The 21,029-nt window shown below is 42.4% G+C and overlaps 1 protein-coding gene across 2 annotated transcripts; it reads right to left on the bottom strand.

The window, feature by feature from the left end:
* Window positions 1-2,499: 2,499 nt before the first annotated feature.
* On the bottom strand, window positions 2,500-20,340 carry LOC115049518 (catenin delta-1). Of its 2 annotated transcripts, none has more exons than XM_029511791.1 (20): window positions 20,283-20,339; window positions 18,862-18,889; window positions 13,847-14,010; window positions 11,644-11,712; window positions 11,148-11,539; window positions 10,259-10,540; window positions 9,933-10,170; window positions 9,609-9,831; window positions 8,869-9,061; window positions 8,657-8,774; window positions 8,390-8,543; window positions 7,714-7,782; window positions 6,944-7,071; window positions 6,648-6,798; window positions 6,347-6,539; window positions 6,046-6,254; window positions 5,852-5,893; window positions 5,698-5,765; window positions 5,405-5,505; window positions 2,500-4,148 (listed from the first exon to the last, which is right to left on the bottom strand). In XM_029511791.1, coding segments are annotated over exons 2-19 (2,754 nt in total). In that variant the 5' UTR covers window positions 18,863-18,889; window positions 20,283-20,339; the 3' UTR covers window positions 2,500-4,148; window positions 5,405-5,445. The 2 variants fall into 2 exon arrangements, with proteins under 2 accessions (XP_029367651.1, XP_029367650.1); XM_029511790.1 differs by lacking the exon at window positions 2,500-4,148 and adding an exon at window positions 8,130-8,147 and having other exon boundaries at window positions 5,446-5,505; window positions 20,283-20,340.
* Window positions 20,341-21,029: the final 689 nt, after the last annotated feature.

Genomic DNA, 21,029 nt, shown 5'->3' with positions numbered 1-21,029 from the left:
ATGTTGCAGCCATGACTATCCCTGGAGCCCGATAATAAGCATGAGTACATGCACAGCCTGAATAAATCAAAAGAAAGGATGTTAAATGTACATTTACAGTCACTTATGAATCCATGTTCTTTTGAAAGCAGTGACATTCACACCGGCATCCTGCTGCACATATCCACTGAGACAAAGAAATGTCAGTTCCTCCAGTTTTTCTGATCAAACACCTTGAATGGTTTCATTGTCTCTGGGCAGGTCAATGTGGACTTGCTGGACGAACGAGGAGGGAACCGGACTGAACACCTTGGTAGGTTCTGGAGAGCTCTGTTTGTCCGGAGCAGGCCTGGGCCAGCGCTCATTGAACTTGACAAAGAAGAGAGGGTCTGTGAAGGGGCCCCCATAGATGATCGCCTGCATCAGGTAGACCAGGGCCACCACCATGAAGCTGATAAGGAAGAATGGGATGAAAGGTCTCAGGTTGTCCCAGGCCACTCTAAGCCCATAGATCAGGCCACTGAAGCCCCCTGTGTGAGAAGTGTGGCGTGAGGAGTCCGGGGCTGGAGTGGGGTTATGGGAGGCCTCATCTGTGTTTAAAGAGGACGCACTAGGGATATCGAGGGAATCCATGAGTCGTATAGCAAAACAAAGCAGTTTCTATTCTCTTAGACCAGTTTGTACTCCACAAACCAGCTCCAAAGATCATATGATCGGGAAAAGGCCTACCAAAATCTCCCAGAGGTGTGTTATTCCTACCTTTCACGCATGGCAACAGACCCACTGGTCTCCCCAAGAAGGGTTATTCAGTTTCTCACAATAATCCCTGTCTTCTCTGAACATGCGCTGTATTCCTTTTGGGCTAGTCCTCCCAGCAGTTTCCCCCCCAGGTCTAAGCTGGGAGGTGAAAGTCGCTGCTTCTTTTTGAGCTTCAGGGAGAGTCAGAGAGGAAATGAAGAGCAGCGGGTGAGCCTTAAATAGATATGACACGGAATGACAGGACACAGGGGGGGAGGGAGGGCAAATGTGCTGTGCAGAGTCGTCTCAAGTTAAAAAAGGTGTGTCTTTAAGTGTGTGTACCAATTGCACAGATTACAAACATTACATACACTGAGTGACCAGCACAGACATGCACACACTGCAGTTAAATAGGTCTGCAGCAGCCAGAGGACGACATGATTCATGTTCATTTTTTACAGCTCTAATAAAAATGCCGTAGCTGCTTGATGTCACAGCTCTTATGTGGTAGCAGGTGCAGCTATAGAATTTTTCTACACATACATAAACTTTACCCTTGTCCTGTTCCCCTTCAGCCATGTCAGATGTCGATATACTGAGTTCTGTCATATTCCAGACGGACACATTTTTGTCAATGTGAAACTTGTTCTTACTGTCCAGGAAAGACAATTTGAGTTAATCAAAACACGGATAGACTTGTCAGTTAGTTATGACAGTCCCATCAAAGTAATAAACTCGGCATGCAGTAATGAGTGGTGCAGTCAGTGCTTTGAAGACTCTATTTTTACCTGTGCACCAAAGGAGTGCTCAAGTTCATCAGTGCAGATTGTTGGCGTCCACTCAGGATTTCAAGGAATTATAATTCTGCTGAAAACATGCTGCTGCATGGATGTAAAGGGCTGAGAAACTAAACCCTTTTAACAGAAAATATAAGTTGCTGTTTTCAGATCTAGAAACCCAAGTCAAGAAAATTAAGTTGCTCTGACTGGACTGGTCAAGAGAAAGGACTTAAGTTTTTAAAAGGAAAGGCACAATTTTTTAGTAGCAATTGATAATTTTTTCAACTGTAATAACCTTCTTAGTCTGCAGAGGGGGAATGGAAAATATTCAGGACTAGAAAAGTGTCCTGAAGATATTCTTACTTATATCAGATTTTCCGTCTTTTACGTTTTTGGCCCACGTGATCCAGCAGCTGCTTCTCAATCTGTAAGGGATGCATTTCAGATGTGTTGCATACTGGAGACACACACACCTTCTTGTCCTCATATGACCCCAAGGGATTCTGTCAACATGTCTGTGGTGTGACAGACAGACACACAATCCCAACTACTATTCCCCGTCAGCATGTGGCTCAGAGTGGAACTGGAGACAGCAGCAAAGCAGAGAATGTCAAACGACAATCTTTAGCTGTGATCCAGTGCAAATTGTAACATGTAGAGTTAATCAGCTCTTTTCAGGAATGAACACAAAATGTGACAGTGTGGGGTTTTCAGTTTGGACATGCGTTTGCAGTGAGTTTAAAAATAACACCAGATACGTCAAATAAGCCTTTAAAATTAGCAGAGAAAAAGAAAATCTAACAAAAATGGAGACCACTGAAGCGCAGGAGTAAATCATTGACCAAGTGACAAAGTGTGTGTTTGTCATTCGTATTACAAGAGCAAGGGGATAAAATTACGCAGCATGACAGATGGCCTTTCTCTAATTAGATGCATTTATCTACAGGATACAGCCGTTACTCCTCTTCCCTCCAGTCAGTCACACCAACCACATGAGGCCAAATCTTGTCTAAGAAAAGGTCTTTATTTATAAAAACAAGTATTATCAGTTACATACTTTGCTGGAAAAGCAACTTCTCAGAGGCAAGGCAGGTACAACATAATGGATAGGCAAAAGTACAAATATACTATGTGTGTGGAGAGTTAAAAAATAAAAACAAAGATGATTGGACTCTTTTGCTTTTCAAAGATGATGGCGGTAAAACTGGGACTTAAAAGAACATATTGCATAACGCTCTCACCCACTTCCTCACATACAAAGAACACCCACCCAGCCCTCAAAAAAAGACCAAAATGTGCTTTTTATCCAACTCTTAAATTAAATGTCAACATCTCCCCAATCAGTCCACTCGAGTCTCCTCTGAGTAAAGAAGCTTCCCAAACTGTTTTATCGTAAAACAGCAGAATGCAAATGTGTGTACATGAATAGTTACATAGCAAATAAACAGCAAGTATTGAGTTTTGTTTACAGGTTTGTGAAGATATTGGAGTTTGATGGAAAAAAAATAAAATAAATAGAATTTGTCAAAAAGACACAGAAAAGTAGGTTGTGCCAAGTGTCAACATTTAGTTCAGTGGTGCAGGTTCATAGCCTCACATTTCAGGAACTGGTCCCATGTATTGTATTGGTCAAAGTCAAAACACAACAGCTGAAAATGGCATTCACAGAGGGAGCCAATGGAAAAAAAAATAAAAATAAAATTAAGGTACTGAACACAAAAAGAGGCAGCTGGTACATAAAACTAAGAACATTAAAAAAAAAAAAAAAAAAAAAAAAAAAAAAAAAAAAAGAACAGGAACAGAAGCACACAATAGAAACATGAACACATGAAATAACGTGTGGTCTTATGGGTCTGGTTCACGCACGCATACACACACAAACGCACATTTATCCTCCACATGCACACATGGCCACAGGTTTACTGTATGGCAAATACACACTGGACTGCCTTTTCTTGTCCACACCTGTGCTCATCCCAACCAAGAAGGGGAAAAAAAAAATAATAAAAAATCTAGACAGGAAAATAACTCCTATATCAACATTCTCAATCTACAGGGCAGCCACTGCTCTGCTGGCACATCCCAACCTCCAAACAATCCCAGCCAAGGGATGATTTAAATTAATGAGCCAAAACTACTGCAGTCATCCCATTTTCTTTTTATATACAGTATATATACCCTACATAGAAGTCTACATACAAATTCATCATTAGGATGTGGGTGTTGGCAGCAACATATCAACCATGACAAAACTCAGAAATGTTGACAATAGCACGAAGAAAAACAATTACAAGCAGGATGACAACACCATAATTAAATGATTGTCAACAAAGGTGATTGCCTTTACAGAAGAAGTATAATTTAAAAAACAGAATCGTTTTGTTGCTACACATGAATGAATTTGTAAAAAGTATGCATGTATCTGGAGGCATGTGTTGTACTACAAAGATTTGCAACACAACCACGTTCTTTGGATGACAACCCTCATCCTCTGATCTCATCTGTGTGGCAAGAGAGAGACAAAGAGAGAGATAGATAAAGAAAGGGGAAGAGGGTGAGAGGGAGAGAGTCTGTGCATCTGGGTCTTCTCTCCTCAGTAGCAGTGGTAGGGCAGGGACGGCCCAGTCTGGGTGATGCACACTATCAGTTTTTCTGGAGAAACACAGCAAATATTCAGTGATTATAGCAAAAACTGAAAAATCAGCCCTATCTGTTCATTCACATACTAAATAAGGAGGCAACACAAAGACTCCATATGGTATAAGTATGGCACGTTGCACAGTAGTGCTGTCACAATAATGAAATACAACTTTATTGTAACAACAATATTAAATTGACCGGGATATGGAGAGAACCTTTTAGTCACCCTTTGATCAAACACTTTAAAGTTATGAGTTTCTCCTCTAACACTTTTGCAAACAAACTATGACGCTGAACTGTGACACATATGACATTTCAGTACAATTTACCTTTGACCCACTGAATTCTAAATATGTCTTCCAGCATTAGCAAATATATGTGGGAGGCTTAAAGGTCAGCAAAGTACAAATAAAAATGACCAATGAAAGATTTTACCATGCCATGGCAATCTAAAAATATCAGTCTAATGCTTAATTAAATATTAGGTGCCAATGTGTCAAAGTGCACTATTGCTGTGTCAGAGCGGCTACTTGCCTTGTCACAAAATGTGACAAAGTCCTTTAAAAGCAAAATAATTGGAAAATTACCAGTTAATCAATATGGATTATATTAATATTGCTATAAAACTGATAAGATAAAAAAAATAAATAAAGATCCTGGTAAATCTGTTGCTGTATTATTCTGCAGAGCCACAAGAGGCTGCTCTAAAACACACAGATCTGCAAAGGCAGAGATGGAGCTAGATCTCAGTCATGCTCTTCCATGTTGTGAAATGGGTCAGGGATTGTAAATCCATGCTGGCAGTTGCAACTAAAGACTATTTAGAGTGTATTTACAAAAATGACTAAGGGGGTCAAGGAAGGTTTGGTGTCAAAAGCAAAATAAAAACAGTTTTTCTGTGATGCTGCATTAGTTTTGTTCTTTATAGTAGTTATATTCTTTTTATTTTAACAGCAATGTCATTTTAGGGACATTTCTGGTTTTGTGACAACACTACCACACAAAAACAATGTTACTCAGGATTTGCATCTTTATCAGCCTGTGATTCTCTACAGCGACAGACTGCATGGACCACAATGGACAAAGAGCACCTTTCAGCATACTATACCAGCAAGTACACGTCACATCAGGGTAACAGTATGAGACCTCGATGGGTGTTTCAGTACATCAAAGACAGAGAGAAGATTTCACTGAGGGTTTGATGTTAATAAGAGACAAAGGAAAAGAACTCAAGAGTCCATGCAGGACGAGTGGTCAGTTGGACATACCATGCTGTTACATGCAGAGGGGGAAGAGGGGAGGGGAAGGGCTAACCATCGTAGGAGTCCAACAGGGGCAGGGAGCCCTTTCTGCCCCCATACACCCCTCGCTGAGAGACAACCAGAGAAAGAGAGATGAGGTGAGTGCGAGAAAATTGTCAGCAATTGTGAGGTTTTAAAGGCTACCAATGAAAAACCCAGGTTCATGTTAGGAACAAATTTATAGTGGTGCAGGAGATCAGGGGTTAGTGTAGTTGTATGAGCAATCCAACATCACCGTGTGAAAATTGTATTTGACGTACCGGTAAAGTGTCTGTGGTCTCATCAAGAGTGTGTCTCCTCTCCCTCTGGTCCAGTGTAGAGTAAGCCTCTACAATGAGGTAAAAAATATCAGCTGTCATCTCACTTTCTATAAATTCCCAAACGAAAGCAGTGATGATAAATCGAAATACTAACCAGGGCCGAGGTCATTTAATGGAATCAAGTCCCTCTTTTCTCCTGAAGTTAAAGCAAAATAAGTCAAAACTAAAAATTACACCGCAGACACATTTTTGCCTCCAATAAAATGTCTAGTCTGTAACTAATCCACCAAAAGTAGGTTGTAACTGTGGCTAAAAGTCATGTGAACTGTACACTTTTCAGACACCAACCTCTGTCCAGCAGTGGTGTGGTGCTGTCTTCATAGGTGCCATTAGCTCGGGTGCTCGGGCCGTTGGTGGTGCTGGTGTTGGAGTTGAGGTTGACCATGAAGTCAGTTTTCTTCCAGCCATCCTTCTCGAGAGGCCGTCGGAGCTCCTTGTGGGCCCAGACCAACTGCAGCACCTGGCCTGCTCCCCTCACCTCACGATCCGAGCGTTTGCTATGAGATACAGGGTTGTTTTCTTGGTTCTCATTCTTGGAATTTTTTTTTCCCCTCCTATGAATTCAGTTTAGATCACAGAACACACTTACCCGTCCTTGTTAATAAGTACCAGCCTTTCAATGCCCTGTGAAGCTCGGAGAGTCTTTGCTGCTTCCAGACTGTTGCCCAGCACCTCAGTGAGCGTGCTCAGTACAGACACCACCGTCTCCTCCGACAGCGCGCGCCCAGACTGACTCTGGCCTCCAGGCAGGTTGGCCACCAGATGAGGCACTGCATGCAACCCTGTGAAATCACAATAAAATCAAGCTTTCCAAAATGTAAATAAATGTGACCTAATTATGACCAAATTCAAGTCATAATGAGATTTTTTCTACTAGCTAAAATCCTTACCGAGCAGTTCACAGTTGCGGTTGTCAATGGCTAGGTTCCTCAAGGCTCCAGACATTGCTCTGACCACACGGTCATTCCCATGAGCCAATAGTTCTGCCATCATAGGAAGACCTTTCTCCAGACGCACAGTGGCCCGGATATATCGACCATACTAATGAAGAAACAGAGAATAATCAATATAGTTTTTACAACTACAGACTTAAACTATTCAGATTCAGCATAAAACCAACATGTCACTCAGAAATAATATTTTAAAATAAAGAAATAATGAGTTTCTGTATTTATAGGATACTAACAGTCCATCGACCAGCACACAGGTTCTGGATGGCACCAGCAGCAGCTTCCAGAACCGAGGGGTTCTTACTCTCTCTCAGCAGTGATGTGTAAACACGAACCACTTCTGGTTGGAACAACAACTCGTAACCTGAGGAGAGAGAGAGAAAGGTTTTAGGTATAGTGATAAATTTGAGACTCAACATGCAAGATTTAAGCCCTTCCAGACCTGGCAGTATTGCGTAATATGATAAGTGGATAGCTCCAAACACAGAAAATGTGTGTCTGAGAGTTCATCTTTCAGACTACACTCAGAGATGGTTTAGGTTATCTGTAGCCATGTTGTTGGTTGAAATACAAATGTGTCTTGACAATTTCCCCCCACAACGAAGCAAAAATATTTACATACTTGTCAGTATTTCCTGTACATGTCTATAAAGACAGACCACCGAAATCTGTTTTTGTTCCGATTTAAAATGGCTTAAAATTCACTGTTAGTGTGTCCTTACCCACTGGCTCACTCACAAAAAACAAGTCACACTCAGACTGGCCAAAGACACCAACATAGTTGGTCTTTGAAAATAAAAATTAAATAGAATGTGGTCCGAATATCTGAGACTACTTTATTTGAGGCGCAAAGCTGTAACTACTGATGAAATTATAAATAGAGCCAATAAAGAAAAGCTTTAATAAAAACCCTAATGGGAGCTATAAATAGGACAGAAAGGGAATTAGTACTTGGTGAAATGGCATCTTATGAGTTCATGTGTGAAGCAAAATTAGAGATATGTGCCTTTAGCAGGTGTTGTCCTCTTTGGAATATCAACCTGATCTCCACTTCCATCATCCCCGTCCTTTTTTCCTGCAGTGAGAAAACAAATAAGAGGCCAGAGCATGAAAGTTTGATCTGAAGAAGTACTTCAGATTATGTGAGAGTGTTGTTGAGGAGCATCCAGTTATCCTCAGTTCTCTACTTTGAAACATTTGGTAAAATGAACATGCAAAGGGTGGAACAAGCACTTTAATCATGCAGTGATGTTTGACAGTGTGATCATACCCATGTACTGCAAGTGAATTCAGGATTAATGTAACAGTTTCATTTCTCTAGTGAATATTAATTAACTGTTAGTATAATGAGTGGTGACAGATTGGTATCTGGATTTTTTTTTTCCTTTTAAATTCACAAGAACTCCAAAAGGAGAATCTTACCTTTGGAAAACCAATCATCTAAAATACAGCAGAGAGGGGAGCAAGTGAAAAAGGTGGGAAAAGGGACACCGGTAAGAGGAAGGCAACAGAGAGAGAGAGAGAGGAAAGCGGAAAAGGAGGGAAACAGTGGTAGAGTGTGAAAAACAGCGACAGGTGCTTTTGCCACCAATAAGCTCAAACCCACCAGCAGCTATCCATCTTTCAACAACATATCTCTCAGAAAAAGTAACTCCAAGCTGCTACAGCTGTCTAATGCTGACCTTTGCCTTTTCGAGAGCCAAAACAGCCGCCTTTGTTTGTGGGGGCCGGTGCCTGGCCGAGGGGTGTGGTCTCTGCATAACGTTCACAACCAGGAACTTCACGGTGAACCTGGTAGGACAGATTCCTCAGGAGGCAGACGCAGTTCTCAACCAGCTAGAAGAAAAGAATGGGAGAAGAGACATTCAAACAAACAAACAAAAAAAAAATAAATTGTTATGGAGTTAAAAAAAAATAAAACACCTTTACCATCTGAAACGCATAGGTACCTTATTATCTACATCTTTGCGGTTGATCTGCGATTGGACAATGTACATCAGTGAATCCACCAATCCTGTGCATTCTCTCAGCTTCCGTCTGGCCTCACTACGCTCTGAACTCACATTCCTATTGGATAGAGAGAGAAGTTAACATAATTGCATGTTTTCTTCTCAAAATAACATTCTCCTTCTCCATTTACATTCACTGATCCTGTCCATACCTAAGACAGCCAGCAGTGTTGGTCAAGGCGGTCTCCCACTCCAGATGGCGTGGTTTGCAGCTCTCCTCTCCAGAGTTGCTCCCTCTCTCCCAGCCTGAGTGAGGGACTATCACCTCGTCAGCTAAGGCGTGCAGGGCGTGGTCCACAATCTCCATCTTTACAGAGTCATGGGATGAGAGATTCCACAGGGTGCCTGGAATGACATAAACACTGTTATCAACAGCCCATGAAAAGACAGTTTGGTCATTCAAATATACAAAATGGGTGAATTCTGCTCAAATCAACATTTAATCTCTGGTTTTCTTCCTCTCCCGTACATTTTGACTTGTCAAGTAAGGCCTTGAGACAATTTGACATAACTCTTCAGAAAGATTAATACTCTCCATGTGCTGTTTGTAACAACAGTATGTTAGTGATTCACTCAATAACTGAAATCACTCTGGGATTGAAAACAAATCCATGCTGCTTAATTACATATTATGGGGAGTGAAAGAATGTTTTGGGAAAAACTTAGATAACGTGAGCTCTAATAGTAAAACCGTTTTCTATAATGAGCATCTCCATCTAAATGTCTGTACTCTCTGATGCCCCTGAGTTGAGCTTTTTTTGTCGCTGACTTTTTCATGTGTCGACCAGTTGTTGACCATTTTCTTTAAGTGTTTGAATTGTATAATAGTAAATGAGATCAATATGTGACAAATCTAAAAAAGCACAATGGATCCATACACGATCAGTGATACCTGTGATAGTGTCAGTGAGGTCCTGGTCACGGGTTTTTCTCAGTAACCTGACAAGAGCAGGAACTCCGTCGCAGTTCTTGATGGCTATTTTGTTGTCTTGGTCTCGCCCATATGAAATGTTTTTTAGTGCTCCACATGCTGAATGGTGCACCTCCTTGCCAGGGTGGTCCAGCATCGACACCAAGGATGGGATACCCTTCAGGCGTCGCACTTCTGACTTAATCTAAAACATAAGCAAGGAAAATTAGCAAGCTCACATCAAGGACTTGATGCTTTTGCCAGTATGCCAGGATATTTCTTCTAAAAATGCAACATTTGTTTCACCTTGTCATTTTTGAATGTTAAATGCTGAAGGAAGGCAGCAGCGTTGGTCTTGACAGGGTCCAGACGGTAGTTCAACATGGCAATAACTTCCGGCAGCTCTGGCTGTCTCCATGAAGTAGGAGGAGCCTTCCTTAATGTGCTGTCTAGTGAAGCCATGCTCCCCCTTTCCATCATGGGAACACCCCAGGCATAATGGTCAACTCCTCCCACATCACCATCCAGAGTGTCCTCACAGCTCCTATATGTCATCCAGGGATATCAGATGCATATGTTATATCTGCACTGCATTCAATATGCAGGTACATTTGCAAGTCAATGGCTTTTACCTGAGTCTTCTTCTGTCCATACCCCCAGGACCGGCTCCCAGGCGTGGCATGGTACCATAGCCTCCAGGGTGCATTGGTGGATGCCCCATGCCATAGTCATCATATCCCACACTGCGCTGGTCATCCTCAAGACCATAGTGTCCATGGCCATAACGCATCTCCATTGCTGAGCCCAAGGCTCTCATTCCACGGCTAACCTGGGGCTGTGCTGCATAGGGGTCAAGCTGCTGGCGGCTTGGTGCCCGATAACCAGAATCAAGAGTCCTGTAGCCATCAACTGGCCTGAAGGAAAAAAGGGAAATAAGCAGAGATTGTTCAGCTTTCACAGCGCAGTTACTGACCAGGGTTAAAAGATAGTTTGTCAGTTCTTGATTTTGGTGTGAAGAATAAGCATAACTGCAGGTTATTCTCTGGTTATTATGGTACAAGTATATTGTAATTTTCGGTACATGGCCTGATTTTTTGTTATATTTCCATACACTGACAGTATTAAGGAAGGAAGTCACTGTTAAACCAAAAGACTGAGTGGATGTTGCGGCCAAAGGTTGTTGTGGTCACTTTACGAGAACAGCAAAGACATCATGCTGTGTTTATAGTTCTTAGTTTAAAAATAGTGTTCTGCTAGTAACTTGAGATGTTGTTAAAATGGTTCAAATATTGACAAAATATTCATGTATGATTTAACAGTCTGTGTGTGCATACAGTAAATAGGACTTCTTCCTGTGCTTTTGTACCGTAATGTGAAGCCCAAAAAAAAAAAAAATTTTTTGTGGTTTCGCAAAATTCAGACAATAGGTCTTTTCAAATGATACACTCGTGGATATTTAAACAAATAAGATAAATGTGTCTCCATAGAAATATAACAGGACTCAAAGTAGTTGTCTTATACCTGTAACGGTCATCCATGTGTGAGCCCCTGCTCAGACTCGTGTAGGCTTCAGATGGTGGGCCACCCCGGTAGTCATCATAACCCCCTACAGGGCCATAGTGATAGTTTCTAGGCACTGTGGAAGTTGGGTAATCCCCTGCTACAGCAGGTCTGTAGGGACGGTCCAGTGTGGCACTGTAGCCGCCCATGCCGGACACTGACAAGGCCCCGTCAATGGACATAGAATCAGAGGGCAGGACTGTGCGTGAGATTGGTTTCTTCATCTGAGGGAGAGTTGTGTCAGGACGCCGTGTGGTCCCTTCGTCAGAAAAGACTGAGTGTACTTCCTGGGAGTCATCCTCCGGTGTGTAGCTGTCATCTAGAGCACCGTGTGCTGGGTCCACCATCCTGTACTGTAGCAGATATATAATAAACATTTAAGTAACTGGCACACCCTGCATAAAGAATGAGAAAATTATAAAAATATAGATGATACCCTACAAACACAAGCACATACCTGTGTGCCGTTAATGTACGAGTCAGTCAGCTTCAGTCGTTCTATGTCTGCATCCCCTAGATGCCCGTTCTGGAATTGAAGAGAAAAGCAGCTGTGAAATATAGTAAAAATATTGTGATGCCACCACTGAAACTGAAGGCTGGATTCAAGGTATCCACTGTGGCTGACTTCAACAACTACCCAGATGATATTACTGCTACTGAAGCACATTCAGTGCTGACCAAATCATCTCTACTTGTTGATGGTTAGTGAATCACTGCTAAACTTGGAGGACATTTTGGAATGGAGCCATTCATACCGACACCATTTCTTCCTGCTCCATTCTTTTACATAATCCATGATTGTCACTAACTGTAAATAACTTGAACATTTTCTATGTAAGCCTTGGTAATAGTTTTGTGCAATAGAACTGCCTCAGTCATGAGCAATACCCTCAAGCTGAATCACATGGGAACACAAGATAATGAGGTTTCTATCTGAGATACTACTATTACAAAACAAAACAATATGAAAAACACCCAAACCCAACCAACTGGTGGCATTGTGTCATACTGTACTTTACAATATGTCCACAAGGCGGCCAGACAGTTGTTTACAAGAAAGAGGAAGTGAAAACTGTTTATTTAAAAAAAAGGGTTAGGGTTATAAATAAATAAAAATAAAAGAAAAGAAAAAAAGGCCAGTCACAACATCACAAAATGTATAAGCAGCTCTGTTGTGCATTTAGAGCACTTCTGGCAGAGCATGCATATCTTCTCATCCATTAATATTTTTAGAAGCAAAACCAGGCAAAGTTAGGACAAGGCCAAATACTGAATACTGCACACTAATCACAGGAGCCCCTTCCAAGGATTCACAGAGACAAAACATTAGATCCAATCTATGTCAGCAAGCCCTTAAAGGAAGGAAAATATTTAGGAATAGACTCAAAATTTGTATGCTCCGCCATTGTGAAACATGATTAAATGTCAAGTCTGAACACTGCACTTTGTTGCCTGAGAGCAGAATGACAACAGATCAGCTTCAAATTTTCTTCCAAGCCCATAGGCACCAGACTGAACTTTACCCATGTGTGATAGTCAAGTTGAAGACTATAATACAGGACAAGGAAACAGGAGGCCCACGTACAACCAAACAACCAAGCAACCAATTCAATGTGCCACTGAAGCAACGTGATGATAAAGTTAATTAACTGTAAACTCAGCCGAAAATTGTTCATCAATAAAATAACCTCATGGGAGTATTTGTTGTTTGGTTCATACAGCCTTTTAAATGTCTTGAAGATGAAGCTACTTCATAATACTGATGGAAAACTGCTTCCAATTGTCCTGCTCATTGATTTGCAACTTGACTCACTGTGGCCACATTCAAACATATTAGAGCTCCAGCTACCGTAGTATTCACAGTATTAGACCTGAAACAATTCATTAGTCTACTGCCAGAAAATCTGCCGACCGTGACAATCAGCAACTGTTTTATTAATCTAAGTCATTTATTATGCCAAAACACACAGGTTTGCTCAGTGCTCTTTTTAAAATGTTATCTTAAAAATGCAGTTGTTAAATTATAATAACTGGAATGTTTAAAGTCTTCTGCCATTTCATAGCTCAAAAGGTTTAATCAAGAAAATGACTGAGGCTATCATAACCTTAAAAATGATAATGGCCTCAATGCTTGATAAGGGATGCGTGAAAAATGTGAGACAAAACTTGTCATTGTGACAAAAAACAGACAAAGTACACAACTATGTAACATATACACGACAGATGGCTGCATACCAAAACATAACATGCGGGAACAGAGAGGAAAATAACTGAGATTCCTCAGGAAGGGCCGATGAAAAGGTATTCGTGTATGTGTTAATGTATCCAGCGAGCGACATTAATGGTATACTAAATGCATGTGATGAAGGCCACCTCAGGTACGTTAAAGCAGCAGATCTATATGTTTCAGAATGAGGAAAAAGAGAAAATTTGTCCTAAAAGTTATATAAAGAATTAAGAACAAGCACAACAACTCAAATACACAAACTTGCTGAGCAGTGGTACACAGGAGGCAGCATGGAGGAAGAAGGAATGAATGATGAACGGGTGGAAGTCAGCAGCAGATGCACAACTTCATTGGAAGGATTATATGAAGAGAATGGTGGGGATTTAGGCACCCACAAGACTCAGGATGGGGATGTTTGTTTGGGGAGTGTTACCTGCGTGTGAGGGAGGGGGTGACCCAGGGGCAAGGGGCTGGTGGCAGGGAGGCCCACTCTCCTCCTTTCCTCCTCCAGCGCCCGGGTCAGCTGTTCAAACTGCACCTCCTGCTCCCTGACCGACTCCAGCAGAGCTGCTGCGCTCTCACACTGCTCCATACACACTACACAACCCCAAGGGGAGAGAGTGGGACGTTACACACACATCCATGCAGCCTCTAACACACTACAGCACAGGCAGACTGAGCCCCTTCTACGTAAAAGAGGTGTCTCCGAGAAAAGCAACATCCACAAGATAATTCTTGCGTTGATGTTAAATAGGCTCTAGTTTGTCTGTTGACAGATTTTGTTTGATAGCTTGAGTTGAGATGCCTTTCTGAAAACTCATCAGCAATGGTGGGATTGCACAACAGCAGATTTCTACTTTTGACCTCAGCAGTCAACACTCAGTCAAGATGAGAACTTGTAAAACATGTTTCGACTGTAGAATCAGATTACGTCCCTGTGTACTTTTCATGAAAAAGCCTGTTGTGATATAATTCAATGACTTAAAGTTTCTCACACACTCTCCAGACAGAGACCAACAACTGCTCCGTTCAAATTTCTTATTTATTGAAGTATGTAAGCATGTCAGCACTGATGTGAGTTATGTCTGTGTGTGTGTCTAATCAATCACTGCCAACAACAAGTACAAGGTGAAATCATTGTAAGGTGACGCACACCGAAAAGAAAGTGTAACACAATGATAAACTACCTCATTTGTGCCACTGAAAAATTGACATGGCAACATTGTAAACTTGTGTGGTCTGACAACCAATATAATATAAACATTGCAGGAGGAGGATAGCAAAGAGAAGGCTCTGAGTTTTTAAAACCCTTGCTATTACAGCCAACATAAATATTGCAACATATTGACCACACTAATGTGGAGAGTTATTGTAGTATTTCCTACATACTGATCAATATACATGTCAGCACTCAATGCACGCATGGAGGACTCCACAGAGTTTGACCCTTTCAGAGGTTGTATCAGAGAATATAAATATTTTCTTTGACCCAAACAGCAGCGTTTGCAGTTTGCAGACTTTGTAAAAATCACAGCACCAATGTATTTTTGGCTGCTTTTCTTATTTTAGGAGAATATAATGTGTCATCTTTTGACAAGTAATTTGATTAATGTGTAATTTTAGTGAGATGGAAAGAAAAAAGAATAAAAAAAAAACACACTAAAAACCATAAGCTTGGTGTGGGCTTATAAATGAAAACTTAGCCATCCTTCATTTATTCATTGCATGTTTTGTGTCCATTTAGTCCATGCATCAGCAGAATAATTCCAGGAGATTCAACATTTTACAGGGTCTGACAATACTGTCAAAAATGAAGCTTGTATCAGACAAAGAGAGGCACTGTTTGGAGGAAGCTTAAGGTCATAACACCTTAATTTATGCTATTTGAGAACTGCATACTTCTCTGTACAGGTTAAGCACAAAGCAGAGCGCATACACCAGCAGTGACACAGACACAAAGCTCATTTAAAAAAAAAAATTAGGGAATACACACCTTCACCTCTAGGCTTGTTTTGGAGAAGAGGTGAGAGATCACACCAAGGTCAGAGGTCAAGCTCTAGCTGCTCATGTGTAGAAGGTCAGCAAACCACCAAGCCCAGAAACAAGGAGATGAACTGCAGTGAGAGGGAAAGACAAGGATGAAGAGAAGGGAATAATAGGGCCAGGAATGGACAGATGTTTTGGTAAAAGCACCTCTGACTGAAAAACACAGCAACATAGTGAGAATACTGTACAATGTGTTAACAAGGCTGTTTTTGCTCTGTGCACAGGAAAACACAGCAAAAGACAGAGACGTATAGTAGGCCTCCAGGCTTTAGACACACCCTGTATTTACTCAACACTTGGCCTCCATACGGCAGCCAGCTTCCGTAAGCTAACCAATCTGCAACCAGCTCCTCTGGGGCCAGAGAGCACTGACTGTCTGAAAAACAGACAGATCATTTTAGAGATAATGACGTCCTTCAACATGTTCGTATATTCTCTTATCGACTCATCTTTTGTCTATGCAGCTTAACCTTGCCCCCCCCCCAGCCTTTCCCCTTTAATCACGCTTCATCTACTTCTGGGCGAACTCTTTCAGTCCGCTACTGTTCTTTCAACTTAACTGCCTTTTATTCCTCCTCTACAGATCTGTGTTATCTTGGCTGTGCTCAGAGCAAAGGACATTGTTAGATCAGAGCCGAACAAGTGGAGACTCAGATCCTCTTATCAATGGGTTCATCCTCTGCTGCTGTAGCCCGACTCCCTTCAGCCATTGCTAAGAGGCTGAATGAACCCAGGTACGTGTACACACACGGCCAAATTTCAGCCCCTTAGCGTTTCCATCTGTCTAGGCAACAGGCACTAAGAGTTGAAAGTTTGGACAGCAAACAAAGTCCTGCATTTATACTTTGTAACAGGCATTTTTAACATGACAGGTAGTGTTAGAAAGTGCAAACAAAGTGACAAGCAAAGGTGTAATTCAAAAGGAGGTTCACAAGGCAGCCATGGTGACGACTCAGTTTCACCTGCATCAGGTGCAAAATAAAGACAGATAAGAATAAATCAATGTGTGATAGCTTATTGCAACACTCATTTCCTGGTGAAATGAAGTCAGTAGTAACTGTGTGCACTCCTGGATGACTGTCAAATGAATGAGTAACACACAGAGAGGTATATGACTTTGCTTACTTAAAAAAAAAATAAATAAAAAAAAGAAAAAAAATCCCCCATTAGAGGTGTGGTGACTGTGGGAAAAAAGGGAGGAAAGTGGGATGGCTTGATGAGAAAATAAGGAGTGGCTGAAGGGAATTTCACAAGACAAAAGAATGTGTAAATACCAAAACCAGGATTTGCATACGTGATAAAAACTGACTGACAGGAAGAAATGATGTCACACACACACACACACGTACTGTGTTTTGGTGGCTGTGCATCCCAGAGTCATAACCTGAGCAAATCACACACCGCTGTCCTGTACCACTCCTACCTATATATGGCCATAGCCAGGGCAAGTATTATCCACCACACAGAGAAAGAAACAGGCAGCGATCCTGAGACAAATAAAAGAACCACAGGGACTGGCAGTGAAAAAGACAGAAGGGGAGTCAGAGAAGGGGCAGGAGTGAAAGGGGGGGGGGGGGGGGGGGGGGGGGGGTGGAGATAAGGAAAGGAGTGATGAATAAAAGATAAAAGCTAATCTTGCATTCCTAGCATTGTCTCCTGCCAATTCAGCCCAACAGCCCACCCACTCATCCACAGTGAAACACTGGCTAATAATCATCCAGAGGTCTGTCACAGCAGTCACAAGCACCCAAACACAAATAAAGCAACCGTAATTTTTTACCACCGATAAACACAGTCTCATTCTTTGCCTCATCTCAGACAGAAAATATAATTATGAGCATGTTACATGCTATCTCATTGTATTAATGAATGCAACTGTCTGGCATACAAGATTAATTATACACTGTGATAATTATTTAATGGCAAGTTTATGTAGTGTGTGTATGTATGCCGGCGCCAGTGCATGTGTGTTAACCACAGCAAAAGGAGAGAATGTGCAGCTGTCTGTCCAGGAGGTTGTTGGAACAATGAGAAGTTTGTGTGAAGACAGCATGAACGCAAGTGTGAAGAGTTGAGTGTAAGAAGGATCACTGGACACATTTGAGCGCAAATGCATCTGTGCGTGCGTGGTGAAGTTCATGTTCATCTTTACAGACTCATGACTTCTGTCCTCTACCCGTCTCCCTCTCTCACAGCTGTTTAGTTTCAGCCTTGAAAGTCTGCACTAAGTTTTGTTGAACAATGAAAACAACTGGCGTCGAGCCACAGCCACTACCCTCCCCTTTCCCCTCTTACCTGCTTCCTGAGAAACAGGATGTTATGGATTCAATTCAACATCAGAGATGAGTAGAGCAACTCAAAAGCGAGTTTTCCCCTCACCCCCCCCCCCCCCTCAAAAAAAGGGAAAAGCAAATAAAGGACATATATGTCAAAACTTTGTCAATAGAAGTGTGTGTACATAATAATCATGAAAGCCAAAAAGAGTTGCCCTTTAATAATTACCCTGATGGTTACTTCCTCCATTAAGTTTTCTCTGTAGCGAACCAACCCACATGGTCAATCATACGACCACAAGCCAGTTCCCACTTCACTCCAGTTTTCTGTTCTGCATTCAGACAACCTTTGGGAAGTAAGATCTTCACTGCAAGGCTGAATCATCACATATAATAGTTTAGGTTTGGCCTGTTTATTTAAGAAGTGATTGAATCCTATCACTTAAGCCTTTTACTTTTTTCAAGAGCTGAAACAAATAGTTAAACACCAACAATTTGTAAAATCCACTAGCAACAACTTTGATAATAGATCAAGTCCACAAGCATGTCTATAGCTAAATGGGAATTAAACATTGTGCTTTTTTTTTTCCCTTGGGTGGGTCAATCCCACAAGAGAACCAAGAGAGTGTTGTCAAAGGATTGTGTGCTCCTGTCTCCGACTGAAACAAACCGCTAAAAGTCATGGGCAGTGCCTTGAGGTCAATGCTAGAAACATCTTATCGGCTCCCGACACCACGAATCACATATCTCCATCTGCTTCTGGAGCCATCAGTCAGCATGACTCACTCAATCCTGACTGACGACATCTGAAATTAGACACAAGAAACCAACAATCCGGCCTTTGTCAACTAAATGAAACTCTAGCTAATTTAATACGGGTCTACACCTGCTGCTGGGAGCAAAAAAAACAAAAAAAAACAAAAAAAACAGTGATTCACTGCAAAAATGCACATCTGTTCACACATCAAGGGAGCTGAGACTACAGTCAGTGTGATTCTACCAACTCTGTTTTAAGATGAGCGTGGTGTGTAATGAGATTGAAGCTTTAGCCCAGTAATCCACTTACCTCCTAACACATACACACATCATGCTGTCATGCACACAAATAAGCGCACACACACACACTTACTTCAGGCCCTCTGGATTAACCTGTAAACCTAAAGAGAGCAGACACAATTGCTGTCAGTGTGGGGAGCATGCATCAACAATCAAACAATGACGTGCAGACAGGTAGCGAGGAAAGGTTGATCCATGGCTGTTCAAGGTTCACATACGGTGTAATTTGCAGCAGCACCTGCACCTTGTGATATCCACACACACACACACACAGTATAACCATAAACCCCGACAGGACTAAATCCCACAAGGATTGTAATGCATGAAACTAATGTTTACCAGAAAGAGGCCAGTTCACTTGTTAACACTCAGACTGGCAGTTATCTCCACCCAGGCTTAATTTCCTACCTGAGCAAGTTGACGCAGGACCCACCCAACAGGTTCACAGAATGACAGACTCAAACTCCCAGGGTGTGTGACAAGAGTATAACCGCAGGACCACCACCCAGAAAAAAAAAAACACACTCAAATACACAAATCATGTCTGGTCCAACAAGTCAAATTAGCCTCAGCTACTCTCTTTCCATCTGATGTGATTAAAATCTATATAAACAGACAGAACTGCGCAGAAAACGAGACAACCGGACGGCTGACCCGGTTAATGCTATCCGGGGAATCAAACCCGGTCCACCTGCCTGCGATGCAACCCGCCTGACCGTCACGTTGGCTGTCAGCCCCCCCTCCCTCTCCCAAGCAAAAATCTCTCTGAACTCTCTGATGTGGCCGTCAGTCTCCTCCTGATCCCAGACACAAATTAAACCTCGCATGTTGTCCTGGATTGATTTGCCAACACAACGCGCATCAGTGTGTAGCAGCGAGCTTCACCTGCAGACAGACACGCTGCAGTTAAAAAAAAAAAAAACTGAACAAAGACTCACACTCACTTCAGCTTTGTTGGTCCTCGGTGCTTCTGCCGACGCTATGGCTCAGATAAATGACCGTGTCGGACAGGAAACGAGTCCCGGTGTGGCCGCTGTGCTCGCTCAGCCCCCGGCTGACCTGGTTTGTCTGTCCCGCGGTGTTAGCATCACAATAACCCACATAGCCGACGAGCGGGCTAGCCTTAGCTTAGCATAGCAAAGCAAACGGGTTAATCGCAAGAGCCAGAGTTGGCATGCGGTCAGCTAAGCGGGCTTTAAGGCTAATTTAGGAGGGGTTGTCTGGTTCAGCCTTTGGTCCGAGGAGCCGGAGTGCAGCCGGTATCACGGACCGGCTCCCGGTTCACCGGGACTGACGGTTTGAACTTTAAGTTAGCATGGGGAGCTAGCGCTAGCCGTGCTGCTGATATGTCGGTGTGACCACTCCTTGCCAACGCTGCAGTGGACCCACTACCTCCAAAGTGGGGAAGGGGGAGAACACACAAACACGCACACAGACACACAACGAGAGTCCCCACCGTGAAACCATCTGGCAGCGTGGGTTTGTTTCGCTCACCTGCTCGTGTAAACCCTGGCCGGACTGCTCCGCTTCGGTGTGTTCTCCCCTCGGCTCCCCTCCTGCTCCGGTTCTGGGTCAAACTCGTTAAAGACGAAGCGACATCACCGAGTTTTCTATCACAGAGGGGGCGGGGCCACACGGCGGCTTTACCGTAAAGACGGCGCACACACAATATCCTCCTCTCGTACAGGTGTTATTTGGTCACAACTTCCGCTCCGGACTGACTTCACCCGGTCATTTGTGTCCCCGTCAGTCAAAAACTATGACCACACTGCTGGTGGAGTATTTTTCCAGACACCAACCTATGTCGTAAAGGATTCTGGTTGGTTCATTCGTTAGTCAGCAAATGTGCTGTGAGTTTCCCGGTTTCCTGTGACAATGAACTCAACATGTTTGGGGTTTTAACTGTTGGGTCAGATTATTTTCCACTGTTTTCTTCCGTTTAAAAAGAAAACGAGCAAGAATCAATCGGAGTTGCTTAAATTAATCGCTGGACTGCACTGCAGAAAAAACTAGGGCTAAATGAAACAAGATTTAGATTTAGGATGAGTGCTCTTGGTTGATAATGTAGGTCAGTAATGAAAGTTTGGGAGACCAGCCTTGTATTAAACTCATCAAACATCACACATTTCCTGATATACAACGGGGGGGTGGGCTCATAGGGGTTTTAAATTCTTTTGCAGTAGTGTAATAAATAGGCTGCCTCCCAGTGTCCTCTCTCCTCCCATTTTCCATCTGTTGCTC

The sequence above is a fragment of the Echeneis naucrates genome, chromosome 10 (assembly GCF_900963305.1).
Source record: "Echeneis naucrates chromosome 10, fEcheNa1.1, whole genome shotgun sequence".
In the NCBI taxonomy this organism is placed as follows: Eukaryota; Metazoa; Chordata; class Actinopteri; order Carangiformes; family Echeneidae; genus Echeneis; species Echeneis naucrates.
Note: the sequence above shows the minus strand (reverse complement) of the source record. Positions and strands in the feature narration are given on the sequence as shown.

What these genes read in the sequence shown, in the direction of transcription:
- LOC115049518 (XM_029511790.1), bottom strand. An exon ending in TAACATTCAAAAATGACAAG is followed by an intron (nt 9,832 to 9,932) that starts GTGAAACAAATG and finishes CTTATGTTTTAG; the next exon opens with ATTAAGTCAGAAGTGCGACG. An exon ending in CCGCAACTGTGAACTGCTCG is followed by an intron (nt 6,540 to 6,647) that starts GTAAGGATTTTA and finishes GTGATTTCACAG; the next exon opens with GGTTGCATGCAGTGCCTCAT.